Raw genomic sequence first — 18,016 nt, forward strand, 5'->3', positions numbered from 1 at the left:
TTGTAAACACTTCGATTCAATTTCTGGAAAATTTAGTTCTGATACAGTTTCAGTAGCAAGAGAACAATTAAGAAAATGAAGCCAGTAGGTACAGGGGTGCATATACAGTGGCTATGGTTGTCACACAGAGTCTCATCAACAAATCACTGTATGTGTGCACAACACAAACTAACCATCCACAGCTGCCTTCAGCATAAAGCCTGCTCCCTGCAGGGATTAATGAAAATTGCTGTTAAGTAGTGAATTATCTAGCCTCTTTCCTACCCTACCACAGTTCTCTGTAATCAAAGGGCTGTCCTTACTCCCAGCTTTGGAAATGATTTCACCTCATCAATTAGGACCAACCTCACCAGGGGCTAGAACAGTGATTTTCAACAGTGGTATGCCATGGAAAATTTTAAAGATCATTAATTAAATTAATTTCGAAAGAAGTTCAAAGCACAGTGAATATATTCTTTTTTTAACTCTTTCTTTGGATTAACAATTTTAGTGTGCCATGAGATTTAAAAAGTGGAAAAACACCGGGCTGGACAAAAGCTTCAAAGCCATGATCCATCCGAGGCTATCTGAAGTGGACCAGAAACAGAAATGAGTGTAACAACCTAACAGTTGGTTAACCAGTCTTTTCTTCTGGTCCTGTCAGAGGAGAAAGGGAAAACTGAATTCTTTCTACTCATTGCCCTTTTATTTTTCAAATAATGATAAAATAAACAAAACATAAAGTTCATCATTTTAACCATGTTAAAGTGTACAATTTAGTGTCACTGACCTTTAAAAAAAAAAAATACCAATTCAGGTTTACATCACCATCCCAGAAGAACTTACATTGAAATATAATTCACATCCCTTAAAAAAATTTTAAATAAGCATAAAATCCAGTGATTTTTGCTGTGTAACCATCATCGTCTAATTTTAGAACATTTTTATCACCCCCAAAGAAACCCTATTCACATTGAACAGTCACACTCAAATCCTCCTCTCCATGTAGCTCATGGCAACCACTTATCTGTTTTATGTCTCTATGAATTTGCCTATTCTGGACAGTTCATATGAATGAAGTTAACATAGTATGTGGCCTCTGTATCCGCCTTCTTTCACTAAGCTTAATGTGTTCCAGGTTTGTCTACATGGTAGCATGAATTGGTAGTCTTTTTCTTTTTATAGCTAAAAGCTGTACCACTGTATGGATATAATTTCCGGCTTTGGAAATTTATTTACGTGTGGAGGGACATTCGGGAATACATGCTTACATTTCAGGGCATTTTTCATAAACACCAGCCTTGTCTAGTTCAATACCAAAATAGCGTCACTCTCATTAAGAACAGAAAGCGGCAGATTTCCCTGAACAGTATTTCTATCTTCAGCGTCTGGCATTCCCTAAACTCTAATATTCCTATCTAGTTTGGCCTGAGGTTAGGATCACATGTATATTCTACAACTACTTAGCTCTAAATCCGAGTTCGCGCTGAACTCTTTCTTGAAGGCAGAGATTCTTGCTTGCCCTGTACTCTGCACAATGCCTCATTCCCATTATGGTCTCGAATTATGCTCTTGAATTATTCATCAAATGAACTGAGTATTAAGTACTAATTTCTTACAGCATTTAGCACTACAACTGTGCCAAAATTCAAACATGGAAACAATACATATGTAGTATTAATAAAATGTTATTCTATTATTATTAGCAACGGTATTTTTAAACCCACTGGAAAATCCTCATCACACTGATGTACCCTGTCTTAGGAAAGGGTAAAACTGGCATCTGAAAGGCAAGCAAGAGAAGGTAAGGTGGGGACACGCTTGGGGAATACATTTCACAACATTGGCTTTAAAAACCTATGGCAGGCAGAAGTAGAAAGTTTCAAAGAGATCAGCTGTCATAGAAGCTTTCCTGATCCCTTTGTTCTTCTTTATTCACAGTTAAGAGTACAGTATTGTTTATACAGATTCAGAAATAAACACTAAAAGCTTCCGTCTTGACACAAAAGATCAACTCACATTGTAGTAGTAGATTGAGACTCAAGGTAACAGTCCATACAAATATTTTGTTTAATATATTATAGTTCAATGGAAATAAAAATAACTATATGCTATCATTTTTTTCACAGTGATAACAGAATAATTATTTATAGACTTCAAAATTCTTCAACTGAACCACATTATAAACATTCTCTTGAATCAGAATCTCCAAAATAAATGGTTTTTATCATTACATTGTTAACTGCCTCAATTACTGTTTGAAGAATACTTAAAACTACTTCAGAAGCTCAGGATATTAAATGATCATACAGTTTTACTTTCACATATTAAGAACAAGTACAGTTTGAACACAGTAAATCAAAAGTTCCAGTGGAATTATTTTGCTTGTAAAAATAACAGACACACTGTACCATGAGCTAGAGCTTTGATTATAGTATTTTTCTAATCATTTAAAGCATGTACAAAAACAAGATGCAGAGAGAACGGCTATTCTGAAATGGAAGAACTAAATAACATGGTAAGAACACAGGGAGAGGCAGCGCCTGTGGCTCAACGGAGTAAGGCGCCAGCCCCATATGCCAGAGGTGGCAGGTTCAAACCCAGCCCCAGCCAAAACGGCAAAAAAAAAAAAACAACAAAAAACAGAACACAGGGAGAAATAGTATGCTGGAAAAAGGAAATACTACCCTAAATAAATCAAGGTTCTCAGTTATGTTTTGCTGCTAATACTAGTTTTTTTTTTTTTTTTGTAGAGACAGAGTCTCACTTTATGGCCCTCGGTAGAGTGCCGTGGCCTCACACAGCTCACAGCAACCTCTAACTCCTGGGCTTAGGCGATTCTCCTGCCTCAGCCTCCCGAGTAGCTGGGACTACAGGCGCCCGCCACAACGCCCAGCTATTTTCTTGGTTGCAGTTTGGCCGGGGCTGGGCTTGAACCCACCACCCTCGGTATATGGGGCCGGCACCCTACCGACTGAGCCACAGGCGCCGCCCCAATACTAAATAGTTTTAAGAACTACTATATAGCCCATCCCAATTTTGTTCTTTACTTTTTGAAATAAGAGTCTCACTTTGCAGCGCTCGGTAGAGTGCCATGGCATCACAGCTCATAGTAATCTCAACTCTTGGGCTCAAGCTATTCTCTTACCTCAGCCTCCCAAGTAGCTGGGACTATAGGCAACAGACATAAATCCTGGCTACTTTTTTGAGATGGGGGTCTCACTCTTGCTCAGGCTGGTCTCGAACTCCAGAGCTCAGACAATCCACCCAAAGTGCTAGGATTACAGGCGTGAGCCACTATGCCTGGCCCCCATCCCAATTTTAGAAATAATCTAATGGTATAGCCAGACCAGAAAAAACACAAAAACTGGGCTGATGTCAGACCCAATTTCAAGTTATAGCTATAAAACTGAACTTCTTGAATTTTCAAACTTAGATTTCAAGTAAAATGTGATGTAGAATAAGTTTCTGGGAAACTGAAAGGGAACAGAATAAGACGTCAGGAGTGCTAGTGTGCTGTCAAAGGTCAATTCATAGGCGGTAGCCAGTAAGAACCAAACTGTCTTCAATTTCACAGCTTAGGATTTATTTTCCGTTCTGTGATAATTTTTCCATTTAAGCAGAAAATACAGAAAAGTAATCCACAAAGGATTACTTATAGGAATTTATATATATTATCTATGGGTTTGTAATGGATAAAATTTGTATGTGTATATAAATGCATGCACATACAGAACAAATTAAAATATATGTAATGTATCACTATTGTTTTCTGTCATTGTTTTGACTTCTCAGAGAAACAGATATTATATAAACATTAACTTTTAAATTAACAAGTGTTAGGATTAGACACAGAACAGCTATTAGTTTCATCCCTATGTTCCAAAAAGACTTCAAACTGAAGAGAGGTGGTACTGTAACTGACTGTCTTGATACCTCTGAAAAACATAAGCTATCATACTGAGACCTGGGTTAATGTGCTAAAGTTAAGCATTGTTCACGATGAGGTGAAGTATGTCATGCTTCCCTCTTCTCACACTCTACTATTGGTACCTATCACGAATAGTCTCACTATGTCACCCTCGGTAGAGTGCCTTGACATCACAGCTCACAGCAACCTCAAACTTTTGGGCTTAAGTGATTTTCTTGCCTCAGCCTCCCAAGTAGCTGGGACTGCAGGCGCCCACCAAAACACTCAGCTATTTTTTGGTTGTAGTTGTGATTGTTGTTTGGCAGGCCCAGGCTGGATTCAAACCCTCCAGCTCCAGTGTATGTGACAGGCGCCCTAGCCGCTGAGCCACAGATGCCGAGCCCCTAACAAACCTTCTTACCATTCCTCCAAGCATGAATTATCTGTGGATGGAGATGATATAGTCCATTTAGGGTTTAAGAAATTTCATTGTTGGGGGGGAGAGGGCAGCAAAGAAATAAAGAGAAAAAAAAAGAAATTTCATTCAGGGCTCGGTGCCTGTAGCTCAGAGGCTAGGGCGATGGCCACATACAACTGGAGCTGGTGGGTTAGAACCTGGCCAGGGCCTGCCAAACAACAACGACAACTACAACAACAACAACAAAATATAGCTGGGCATTGAGGCGGGCACATATAGTCCCAACTACTTGGGAGGCTGAGGCAAGAGAATTGCTTAAGCCCAAGAGTTTGAGGTTGCTGAGAGCTGTGATGCCACAGCTCTCTCCCAAGGGTGACATAGTGAGGCTCTGTCTCACAAAAAAAAAAAAGAAAAAGAAAAGAGAAAAAAGAAACTGGTCAACATAAGGAATTAGGCCTGTTGTATTGATATACACATGAGGTGAATGTCTGGTCCATGAAAACTAGGTCAACTACAGAGGTTCTACCCTACATTGTTCTTATTTAGTTAAAATAATACCATCCTAAGTATATCTTTTGTATCAGAGATATATGTGTACTACCAGTATGAAGCCAGTAGATAAACTAATACATGCCTACACAAGAGAAGAACTCAATTCAAGTTGGGAAAAGGGAAAAGAGGGGAGAGGAGTGAAGAAAGGGGGATTGGTATGCTCCCACCTAATAGGCAAAATGTAAGAGTACATGAAAAACCTCCTAACAAATGCAAACACTATAACCTAATCATTTATACCCTCATATTAATCTGAAATTTAATATATATCTGTGTGTACAAAATTTAACCATACCTTCAAAGACATCTGTCATTTTACAGATATGGGCAAACGTAGCTCCAGTTGCCCAGGTATACACTACATCCATTAAGTGAGGTTTGAATGAGCTTAGGTAAGTTTCTTCATCAATTTCCAATTTGGCTTCTGCTGAAACTTTTGCAATTCTTTTAGCACATTCCTTTAAAGATAAAAGATGTACTTAAAATTTCTTATTTATGATCTCCCCATATTATTTTTTTCTTCAGGTTTCCCAAGCCAGTATTCTAAGAAGTCCCTATTTCTTTCTACATATTATGTCTGCAATGTGTTTGTTCTGCTTCTAAGCCTGTTTCATTGCTGAGTGATACAAGAGCCACGCTTTCCCATTGTGTCGAAGAGGTTAAATGAGAAAAACATATCAAAATGATTTTCACCAATGATACCTTTTTTATAAAAAGAAAAGGAGAAAAACAAAAAAAACCCCTCTTCCTTAAAATTATTCAAGGATAGCATTTAACTAACCCATAATTGTTTCACTAACAAAACAAAGACAGTAACAAAACAGATGTAGGGAAAAACAAATTCTATGGCAAAGTAAACCCCCCCACAACAATACTTTAAAAAATGTAAACCTTAATATTTTCTTTTCTGTACAATAAGAAACTTTAATTCATCATTTTCTACTTGGTAATCATCAAAAAGGTCAAAACCTCCTAGGCCTATAAAGAATTCCCTGGTCTGGAAGCTTAAATTTCTTAATGGTTCCCAGGGATATTAAATGTCTCATTAAAGGAGCCTCTTTTATGATGAATTTTGTGTTCTTCTTTTCTAATGCCTTACACCTGCGTTTTCCTGTTTAATATTGAAAACGAAGATAAAAATCAGTTCATTCTAAGAAAATAAAAGACATAAATTTATTATTATAAACTACTGTGGCTTTGAGGATTCAGAGAGAAATAATTTCCTACAATATAACAAAATTTAAAACTTAAACTAACTAAATCCTAGTCCATCAACATGCCATTTGTAATAAGGAGGAAGAAAATGATGCAAGTACTGATTGTCAATATAAGTATAGCCATTTACATTGTACAGTTTTAAATCTATATTCACAGCCACTCTATAATCCATTATGATGTGAAAGACGTTAAGATAAAAATCACAAAAGATATAGTTATCAGAATAACATCAACTGACATGACTGACACCAAGTGATACATTTACTCCCTATGGAAGATTCTCTGTGGAATGATAAATCACTATGATTATACTGTCAGAAACATTTATTTACAATCTACTATTCATAAAATATGTAGTTCAAAAACATCTTACCTGCATTTGACGAAGAGGTCCTGCCAATTGCTCTGTTAATTTGGGCATCTCACTAGACTACAAAACAAAAGAAAAATTAAATATTAAAAACCCAAGTTTAAAGTTCTTGAGTTTTCTTATTACCTGTTTTAAGAAATGAAACAAAACAATTAATAGCAAATAAAACCTTACCCGTGAGCACTCAAGAGTTTCTAATCAATTTAGTTTACACACAAAATCACTATTCCTCTTGTCCTAAGTTTAATATTCTATTACATTGTATAGGAAAATACTACAGCGCTAAGTTTGCAAAGTGTGCTAACTAGCTATTTTCTGTTAATATAAATAGAACTGAGAGGAAACAAATATTGTAAACATACACAGTGGTTTGGTTACATGCAACATTAAACAGGTTTATCACAGATTAATTTTGAAACAGTTTTAGCCTTTAGGCAATGTTAGCATTAGGCAAATTTCAATATGTAGAAACTGATGACATCTGGGATGAAGGACATTAAAAAAAAATGCTCTCAATTTTTATTTTATCCAGATGTTTCTACCTCTCTAACCAAGTACAAAATAGGTAAAAGTTTATTCTGAGTTTCAGTAATCTTTGTTTTTCTTTTTTGGGGACAGGATCTTGTTCTACTGCTTACACTAGAGTGCTGTGGCATCTGCCTAGCTCACAGCAACCTCAAACTCCTGAAATGATCCTCCTGCTTCGGCCTCCTGAGTAGCTAGGACTTCAAGCACTTACTAAGATGCCCAGCTAATTATTTTTTCTTTCTTTTTTTTTTTGTACAGACAGGTCCTATTCTTGTTCACGCTGGTCTCAAACTACTGAGTTCAAGGGATCCTTCTGCCTGGGCCTCCAAGAGTGCTAGTGATACAGGTGTGAGCCACTGTACCAGGCCAGTATTCTTAATATTGCTTTCTTACTGAAAGTTAAGACTTCTTAATAAAGTCTGTCAATTTCTCAATTAGATAATAAGAATGAGTTTCAGTTCTATTACTAACTAGCCAAATAAACGTCAACGAGTTGCTTAAATTCAGTGTACTGGCTTCTTATTCTGTCAAAGAGAAATAATAAAGCCACATTCTCAAAACTGACAGGTATGTGTTGAGAAAATATAGTATTTGTAAAGAAATTATGACAAAGATAGAGTTTCTATACCAAAATAAGTTTATTATAAGAATGGCATGTATTTACAGCTAAGGAGACAATAACCAAAGCAAAGAGACAACCTACACAATGGGAAAGGATATTTGCATATTTTCAATCAGACAAAAGCTTGATAACTAGGATCTATAGAGAACTCAAATTAATCCACATGAAAAAAGCCAACAATCCCATAGATCAATGGGCAAGAGACATGAATAGAACTTTCTCTAAAGATGACAGACGAATGGCTAACAAACACATGAAAAAATGTTCATCATCTCTATATATTAGAGAAATGCAAATCAAAACAACCCTGAGATATCATCTAACCCCAGTGAGAATGGCCCACATCACAAAATCTCAAAACTGCAGATGCTGGCGTGGATGTGGAGAGAAGGGAACACTTTTACACTGCTGGTGGGACTGCAAACTAGTACAACCTTTCTGGAAGGAAGTATGGAGAAACCTCAAAGCACTCAAGCTAGACCTCCCATTTGATCCTGCAATCCCATTACTGGGCATCTACCCAGAAGGAAAAAAATCCTTTTATCATAAGGACACTTGTACTAGACTGTTTATTGCAGCTCAATTTACAATCGCCAAAATGTGGAAACAGCCTAAATGCCCACCAACCCAGGAATGGATTAACAAGCTGTGGGCGGCGCCTGTGGCTCAGTGAGTAGGGCGCCGGTCCCATATGCCGAGGGTGGCGGGTTCGAACCCAGCCCCGGCCAAACTGCAACAAAAAAATAGCCGGGCGTTGTGGCGGGCGCCTGTAGTCCCAGCTGCTCGGGAGGCTGAGGCAAGAGAATCGCGTAAACCCAAGAGTTAGAGGTTGCTGTGAGCCGTGTGACGCCACGGCTCTCTACCGGAGGGTGGTACAGTGAGACTCTGTCTCCACAAAAAAACAAACAAACAAAAAAAAAAAACAAGCTGTGGTATATGTATACCATGGAATACTATTCAGCCATTAAAAAAAATGGAGACTTTACATCCTTCGTATTAACCTGGATGGAAGTGGAAGACATTATTCTTAGTAAAGCATCACAAGAATGGAGAAGCATGAATCCTATGTACTCAATCTTGATATGAGGACAGTTAATGACAATTAAGGTTATGGGGGGGAAGCAGAAAGAGGGATGGAGGGAGGGGGGTGGGGCCTTGGTGTGTGTCACACTTTGTGGGGGCAAGACATGATTGCAAGAGGGACTTTGCCTAACAATTGCAATCAGTGTAACTGGCTTATTGTACCCTCAATGAATCCCCAACAATAAAAAAAAAAAAAAAAAAAAAGAATGGCATGTATGTATATATGTGTGGGATAAGGTTAAAAGTAATTATAGGAAAATTTTTCAAAAAGCAATTATAAGTTAGATGCAATACATCTGTCATTATTTGAAGCATCAATAGTTATACAGGACTTGATTTCGATTTGTATCATGTACGTACTTATGTTATATAATAAATCATGAATAGGGTTCTGCATTTTTCCTGTTAAAACCAATAAATGACAGCAAAATGGCCAGATTGAATTCAACATCTCAGTTCAGTAGAACAAAGAATGCAGGACTGCTAGATGTCTGATATTGTGTCCATTTCTGGTCAACAGTCACTGATCACCTTCCTCTCTGCTGGTCCCTACAGGTAAAAGGCACCAGTCCTGACATAAGGAGTCCAACTGTGACATTACCAAAGCTCTCCCACCAAGTATGTGCACAGCTGTTCCCTCATCTCTCCTGTAGATCTCAATATAGATTTCACTTTATAAGTAAGGCCTTTTCTAACCCCATCTTCCCAATGATCTCCACCTGACTCTTCTCACTTTTCTCTAAAACGTTCATCAGCATTTAAATTTCGCTATATCTCTAGTGCTTAGAACTGTACAGAACACACACTGGGTAGTTAAGTATTTGTAGACACTTGCTCTTTAGATTATAAAGATTTATGTGATCTCTAAATACTTTTAATGTTATTAAAAATGTGGGAACACAATTTTAAAAACATTTTATATAGAGTACATCAAGGATATTTAATCTTACTTATGTATCTTATGATATTTACTCTTTAGGGGCTAGAAAACATTCTGTTTAAAGTATCAAGAAAAATCCATGTGACTTTTAGTACAAATTTCCATCTCAGTGCTGAAAGGCACCTCTATATGAACTGCTGACACAGTACATAAACACTGTGTTGTTTCACCAAACAAATAGTAACCACATATAGTTACATCCTGCCCCAAGATTTAAGAGTTGTGGTTTAGCTAAACACAATTCAGCTCCTTTGAAAAGGTCATATAGTTGGCTTCTCAGAGAACAGTACTAAAAGCAGTGCCACATTAAAAAACAAACAAACAAAACCAATCACGACGTAAGAAATTAGCCACAAAGTCTGACAAGGGTAGAAACCTCCAACAATCTATAAACCTAAATTTCTGAAACTTTCTTGTTCAAAGGAAATTTGTCAAATGACCCTAACTATTATCTTGGAAGTGGGTATAATAAACTTTTCAACCTAAAAAAAATAATAAACACAATAGTAATACATTCCTCTTCTATGCAAATTACTTCACAGACTCATGAAAGGCAATCTCAGAAGGGCACCAACTATTTATGGATCATTGTCATATTTGTTATTACTGCCACTATAGTTGTCATTCTAATTAGCACTCAAGGACCCACCTACTTCAAGAAGTAATATATTTGATCTGATTAATAAATATGGAATCAGGCTGGTAGAGGTGGCTCATGCCTATAAGATCCTAGCCCTCTGGGAGGCTGAGGCAAGTGGATTGCTTGAGTTCAGGAGTTCGAGATCAGCCTGAGCAAGAGTGAAATCCAGTTTCTTCTAAATAGGAAAAAAAAATAGCTGTGCATAGGTCTTATTCTCATTCTATCTATTTCAACTACAAGAAATAAAGTCTTATATTTGAAAAGTAAAGCATGGGCTGGGCATGGTGGCTCACACTTGTAATCCTAGCACTCAAGGAGGCCAAGGTGGGAGGACTGCTTGAGTTCAAGATCAGCCTGAGCTAGAGTGAGACCCCATCTCTAAAAATAGCCAGGCCTTGTGGCAGGTGCCTATAATCCCAGCTACTTGGGAGACTAAGGTAAGAAAATTGCTAAGCTCAGGAGTTTGAGGTTGCTGTGAACTATGGCACCACGGTACTCTACCCAGGGTGACAAAATGAAACTCTCAAAACAAACAAACAAACAAACAAACAAAAAAACCATTGAAAGGTAAAGCACATTTTACTTTTTAAAACTAATTATACTAGTTTCTGGAATGCAGTACAAAAGTATTTAATGTCCCTGTGTATTCTATCCACTATTTCAGTTTTTGATTTCAGGGTTGTTGAAAGTGAACTAATTATTCATGTGAAAAAATCATGGCTAAACCAACAAGAATCTTATTTAATTCTCTCTTACTATATTTATGCTGAAGTTGCTTTGATTTCCAGCCATAATAAGTAAATACAAAGCAATACATTATAATTAAAAATAGTCATATTATAATAGTATGTGCTAAATCTATTAACTCACATTTTCTTGAAACACAAAGCAGCTTAATAATGCCGTTGCCTGTTCTGCAGTAAGATCATTGAAAAGGCCATTAAACATCATCTCAGTTAGAAGGAGCTCATCAGCACTATAATGACAAAAAAAAAAAGAATAAATTTAAAATGTCAGAGTATAAAGACACATTTGCACACACAGACCTTAACATGTAGTTTTTATAAAAGTATCTGACTTCAAGGACTAATGAATGAGGAGTGACAGATTTATTCAAGGAAATGGCAGGTCTTTATAATTACCAATATATAATCAACATAAAATGGGTATTTCATAGTCTCAATTACCGAAATGCACATTCTCACTATATTCGAGCTTGAGCAACAGAGCAAGATTCTGTCTCAAAAAAACCAAAAATAAATAAAAGTTAAAATTTAATTTGGAAAGAGTATTTTAAGGAGCTTGAGGAAGCTTGAGGAAAGAGTATTTTAAGGAGCTGCAGTCTAAAGGGGAAGGCAGACAAGTCAACCAATAATCACAAAGAAGTGATGTAACAGGGGCAGCGCCTGTGGCTCAGCGGTGGGGCGCCAGCCCCATATATCGAGGGTGGCAGGCTCAAACCCGGCCCTGGCCAAACTGCAACAAAAAATGGCCAGGCATTGTGGCGGACGCCTGTGGTCCCAGCTGCTCCGGAGGCTGAAGCAAGAGAATCACCTAGGCCCAGGAGCTGGAGATTGCTGTGAGCTTGTGACACCACAGTACTCTACCGAGGGCGATGACTTGAGACTCTGTCAAAGAAAGTGATCTAACAAAGATTTATAGAGGCATTTATACAAAAAAAAAAAAGTTAAGAAGCCTAAAATCAAACTAAAGAAGTTCACAGCAAGTTTCAGATGATCTTGGAAAAATATGCAGGAATAGCAGGATATGGGGTAGAGGCAAAGAAAAGTTTATGGTAAGCAAAAGCAGCAGCAGGTATTGCATTCAGCAACAGACAGGCTAGCGAGGGAGCACTCTCTATTACAGAATTTATCCTAACAACAATAAGGAATCACAGAGGGACTTTTTACCAATTAGAGTAATAAGATCGGATTTGTGCTTTAAAAAGAATACTCTAGAAGCACTCTAACGATGGGTTGGAAACTCCAGACAGGAAGGCAATGAAAAATCAAGAGAGCTATTGCAGTAATCCAGACAAGAAATAATAAGGGATACACAGTACTTGGTAGGAGCGTTTAAAAGGCATGAAGGTAGAAGAGACACTAAGGAAGATGTGGGAAGACAAAGAGAAGGGCAAGGAGGGAGTCTAGGATGACTCCAGGATTTTGCAAATTTGAGGGAAAGTTAATGAATTTTGGTATTGTTTTCTCTATAAACAGAAAATGTATAAAATCAATATCCATACTTCTAATACAAATCTAGCTACAGCTACCCTAAGAGAAATTAATTTCTATATTGTTAAACACTAGGAATTAGGCAAAATGAGAATGGAATAATTCCAATAACATTAACTCTGGTATATGAATCAGTAAACCAGGCTACATTTATCCTGTAAATAATTAATTAAAATCTGATTATCACATTACCCTGTGACACCAACTGGAGCTGTTTAATCACTGACCCCTTTGGGTGGCCAAGAGCTATCCACACATGGTCCTGGGCAGACATTTGAATTTATAACATCTGAACAGATGAATAATATGAATAAATCTTCACCATGAATATCTGAAACCATTTATGAGGCCTGTAATTCTTAGGTCCCGTCCATTAGGGATGGACATGCTAAGGATATAAACTGTTTCAAAAATATATTTTATTGATTCATTGAATGTGACGATCATCTCTGCATGGACAAAACAAGATTTATCATCAGGCTGTATACTGCTCATGAGCCACCTGCTTGTGACTTTCAAGTTAGAGTACAGAGGCAAGCTGGCTTCTGAGGCAGGAAACACTTCTCACGGTGGGAAATCACTGATGAATTTTGAGATAGTGTCATACACTGTGTTTTCTAAAGATGGCCACAAAACATCTCCTATTCTTCCTGTTCTCACACAGCACCAATCTATGTAGACTACCACATGCACATGGCAATTCCAATTTAAATCATATAAAATTTAAAATTCAGTTTCTCAGTCTCACAAACCACATTTCAAGTGGCTGATGGCTATGTTATAGAATAGCACAAATACAGAACATTTCCATCATCACAGAAAGCGCTATTGGACAACAGCTACAACTCCATTAAAAGGTACAGTGTAATTATCCTCTCCTTGAAATCAGGAGGGTTTATGTGTAACCAAGAGAATGTGGTAGAAGAGATACTATGTGATATTCAAGCTAGGATACAAAAGTAAAAGCTATAGGAAAGAGACAATGCAACTTCCACCTTAGCATACTAGAACTCTCCTCACAGTGGAGCCTGCAGCCTCCATGAAAGCAGTCCTTACATCCTGAGGCTGTTACACTGTGAATAAGCCCAAATCAGTCCATGCAGAAAGACTACATGAAGAAGCCGAGAGAGACAGAAAGAGAATGCCCCAGACTTCCACTGTTCCAGCTTAACCACTTCTTGATGGCAATCATAGAGGACCCTGAGCCAGAACCATTAACTGAGCCCTTCCTTAATTTCTGACCCACTAAAAACCATGACAGAATAACTGTTGTTTTAAATCACCTAGTTTTGAAGCTACTTGTAATGTGGCATATGATTACTAGAACAGAACATAATGAATTTTAAGCTACAGCCTATAATACACTCTGTTGTAGTATCTTATTGTTAGCCTAAAATTTCAGTAAAATCTGCTACACATGCAAAACGATAATGGTTTACTAGATTAAGTTTTAAGGTGGGAAAATGTTAATAAATGTAATTAAAAAGTACACTGAGTTGTATATAAACTATAATTATATAAAAATCCCCCAATATCTAAAGCAAAGTCAAAGGAAATACAACCAAATGCTAGGGATGCTTGTGTTAGCTATTGAGATCCAAAAAATATTTTGCAATTTCATGGTCCAAACTGTCTTTAATATGGAAGGTATTGTATAAAGTTTATATTTTTAGCACAGCCCTTTTTCACTTTTTTAACCACTGATAACCCTTAATTTAAAAGTAGTATCCCATTTTAAAGTGAAATTTCTATAAGAACAATCAGATTTTACCTGCTTATCTCACAAGCCACTCGTCCTTTCATCTCTATGACATCAGAAGAAGTAGCAAATCCCAACCTTCTTAAAACACGTTTGCGACATTTGAGTTCATCCATTTGCAGGACTGTTCTTGCTTTCTTTAGTTCTCGCTTTGCAGATTTAATATCTATTGCAATCTAAGGCACATAAAAGTATAAAGAAGGTTCAATAATAAAGTGAAAAATGTACAAAATTTTATTCATGAAATAAAACAAAAAATATTTTCTAAGAACACCTTTACAACACACTTCTCAGTTAAAAGTTTCAATGCTGGGGAGATGGGGAAAGTGAAATAGAGGAGCTTCTTAGATACTTTCCTAGGCTGCTAGAGTAATGATGTGTTTCCTCCATGATACCTTATGATGTGAAATGTGTCCTGTAGTAACTAGGAAGCCATAATAAGACTTTTCCCCTAAAAGTTTTGCCAACTGTTTGTATTTTTCTTTCATTAAAAAAAAAAAAAAGCACACCTTATAGACAATGGGGGGAGAGGAAGGGATAGAAAGAAAACAAAAAGGTATAGTATAATCCCATTGCCCTTTAAGTTCTTCTTTTAGTCTTTTCCAGTGTGTGTTTTTATTTTGCTATTTTGATGGTCTACATCAATTTTAAATCCTACTTTGTTCATCTAATCTCACACATAGGCATTCTTCCACATAAGTTTATTTGTCTCTTCCCCTAGACACTAATTTATGCCTTTCTCAGCAGCTCAATAATGGCTTCACCTATCTGTACTGATGCTTTCCAGTCATCATTCAACCAGCAAGTCTCCCTGTTCCTGTGTCGTGGAAACTTGAAGGCTGACCATTGGAAGCAGGTAGAGAGCAGGTGCAATGGTACTGGTGACATCTGAGCAGGCAAGGATCACAACTAGGTATTTATAGAAATAACTAAAGTTTTTTGTGTCTCAGTTTCCTCATCTTAAGATGAACCTGACAAGTTTCCTGGAGAAGTTGAAAAGAAATAGATAGTGAGAAGGGATGTGTTCATATCAAAAAGCTTTTACTGGGTAGAGATTATAGCTAATTACCTTTGAAAGGTGAATTACTACCACTTGACACCATTAGGATGGCTATAATAAAAAAAAATACAGATAATTACATGTGTTGGTGAGGACATGGAGAAACTGGAACTTTCATAAACTGCTGATGAGAATGTGGTGTAGCCACTTTGGCAGTTTTCCAAAAACTTAGTTGCCATATGAAAACATATGTCCACACAAAATCTTGTACAGAAACGTTCACAGCAGCATTATTCATAATAGCTAAAACTAGATACCCATCAACTGTCGAATGAGTAAACAAAATATGGTATATCCACACAATGGAACGTAGTTCAGGCCTGGAAGGAATAAAGTACTGATTCATGTTACAATATGGATGAGCCTGGAAGATACCATGCTAAGTGAAAGAAGGCAGATACAAACACCACATGTTAAGTGATCCTATTTAAAAGAATGTCCAGAACAGGCAAATCTGTAAACAGAAAATAGATTTGTGCTTGCAGGGGCTAGAGGACAGGGGAAACAGACAGTGAATGCTAATGGATAATATAAAGTTTCTTTGGGGGTGATAAGAATATTCTGAAATTAGATAGTGATGATGATTGCAACTATCTATGTATAGTGTATTAAAACCCTTGAACTGTACACTTTAAAAAGGTGTCATATGAATTATATCTCTATTTTTAATAAGAAAAAACTTTTTAAAAACCATACATCAAATACCAAGCTACAGCAAATGCACTTCATCTTGTCTTGCTGATGAGAGCTGACAGGTTACAGAGCTGATAGTTTATTTAGAAGACAGACATTTTCCTGTTTTAGCTGATAAAACCAATAGTACAAGAAAATAAAAAATATTTATTCGCTTAGTGATATACACAGAATTCTACTTAAAAAAAAAAAAAAAAATCAACAAGTTTCTACCATACCTGTGCTTTTTTTTCACACAGTGTATACACAGTTTCCAAGTCTGGATCATTGTGAAGTGGATGAGAATACATTCGATGCTCGAAAGCCTCTACTTTCTGAATGACTTTTTTCAGTCCTTGATCTTGAATGCCCATATCATCAATAGGATCTAATAAGGGAACACCATCTGGAAAACGCTTCTGAACTTCCTGAAATAAAATGTGTAAAAAATTTTTTTCATCTTATAAAGCAAATTACTAAGACTAAGCTAAATCAATATTTCTTTATTCTTCTATGCACATGGATATAAAAAGGATGATCCATATATAAGTTTGTCTTTTTCTCATTTAAATTACATGGCATTTTTCTACACACTTGTCTTTGAAAACTCCTTTTTAATGCTATTCTATAATTAACTGATATGGGGATATCTCATAATTTACTAATAATTTTAGTATTACACATTCAATAGTCCTGGATGTGGCACAAATGACTGATAAACCCATTATTGTACATTTAGGTTGCTGTTACTTTTTGCCATCATAAATAATCCTATATTGAACACCTCTGATGTGTAAATTATCTTCAATTTTCAGGTTATTTCCTTGGGGTTGATTTCCTAGGGAGGGCACTAATGAGTTGGAATATTTAAACTTTTTTTTTTTTTTTTTTTGTAGAGACAGAGTCTCACTGTACCACCCTCGGGTAGAGTGCCGTGGCGTCACACGGCTCACAGCAACCTCTAACTCTTGGGCTTACGCGATTCTCGTGCCTCAGCCTCCCAAGCAGCTGGGACTACAGAGGCCCGCCACAATGCCTGGCTATTTTTTGTTGCAGTTTGGCCGGGGCTGGGTTTGAACCCGCCACCCTTGGCATATGGGGCCGGCGCCCTACTCACTGAGCCACAGGCGAATATTTAAACTTTTTAAAAGGTCCTGATCCCTTCCTTCTGCTACTGGTACATAATTAACGGTCAAATAAAGTAAGAATAAGAGTACAGAGAAGAGATAGCTCACTTATAGGCTAATACCCCACTGCGAAATTTTCAGCATCTTAGATAGCCCTTAAAGGTTAGATATGATTTGGCTATTTAGGAATTAGGGTGTAGGGGTAGGAGCATGTTAATAAAAAAAAAGGTTCAAAATCATTTTGAACATTACTGTCCTAAAAAAGTTAATAATGAAAGGTTTCAAGAGACTAGTTATCTTTGTTAACCGCATATAATACAGTTTCCAGACATGTTTGTCCCAGTCAAAGGGGGCAGTGTCAGTATAAAACCACAGAACCTGATTCATTCTGATCAATCTGGCCAAATTTATATAGAAAGAAACTGAGTCACAGGTAAAAAGTTCATGAACAGAAAAAACACTAAAATTGTAGTTCTAAAGTTCAAAAAGGTACAATTAAGGGGCGGCGCCTGTGGCTCAACAGAGTGGGGTGCTAGCCCCATATGCCAGAGGTGGCGGGTTAAAACCCAGCCCCGGCCCAAAAAAAAAAAAGTACAATTTAAGTGGCAAAAGGGAAATCTTTAGTCAAAAGTTCCGTTAATAGGCTCATTTTCCTTCCTCTGGTTTCCAAATATGTAGTGACCAATGTAAAGGAAACAACAGTCTAATCTTGTTTAAATCGTCAGACAAAACAGAAACTGGTATGTGATTACTTAAGTTGATGTCAAAGCTGAACTATCTCATCACCAGATACAACACAGGTAAATAAAAGGAAGCCTGAAATCCGCCAAAGACTTCAGGAAAAATTCATTTCAATTTAAGTTTAAATTTAGCTAAATAAAGACAGACTAATTTGGAAGCACAA

General features: G+C 37.0%; 1 protein-coding gene across 3 annotated transcripts in view; it reads right to left on the reverse strand.

The window, feature by feature from the left end:
• The window catches only part of MTREX (Mtr4 exosome RNA helicase), an 87,737-nt gene that overhangs the window by 8,243 nt on the left and 61,478 nt on the right, over window positions 1-18,016 (reverse strand). For all 3 annotated transcript variants that reach the window (XM_053590540.1, XM_053590531.1, XM_053590521.1), the window contains 5 exons: window positions 16,225-16,413; window positions 14,266-14,429; window positions 11,131-11,236; window positions 6,451-6,507; window positions 5,155-5,317 (listed from right to left, as the gene is read on the reverse strand). In XM_053590540.1, the coding sequence (XP_053446515.1) occupies window positions 5,155-5,317; window positions 6,451-6,507; window positions 11,131-11,236; window positions 14,266-14,429; window positions 16,225-16,413 (679 nt within the window). The remainder of the gene's footprint in view (window positions 1-5,154; window positions 5,318-6,450; window positions 6,508-11,130; window positions 11,237-14,265; window positions 14,430-16,224; window positions 16,414-18,016) is intronic.

This window comes from Nycticebus coucang, chromosome 1, assembly GCF_027406575.1.
Source record: "Nycticebus coucang isolate mNycCou1 chromosome 1, mNycCou1.pri, whole genome shotgun sequence".
Taxonomy (NCBI): Eukaryota; Metazoa; Chordata; class Mammalia; order Primates; family Lorisidae; genus Nycticebus; species Nycticebus coucang.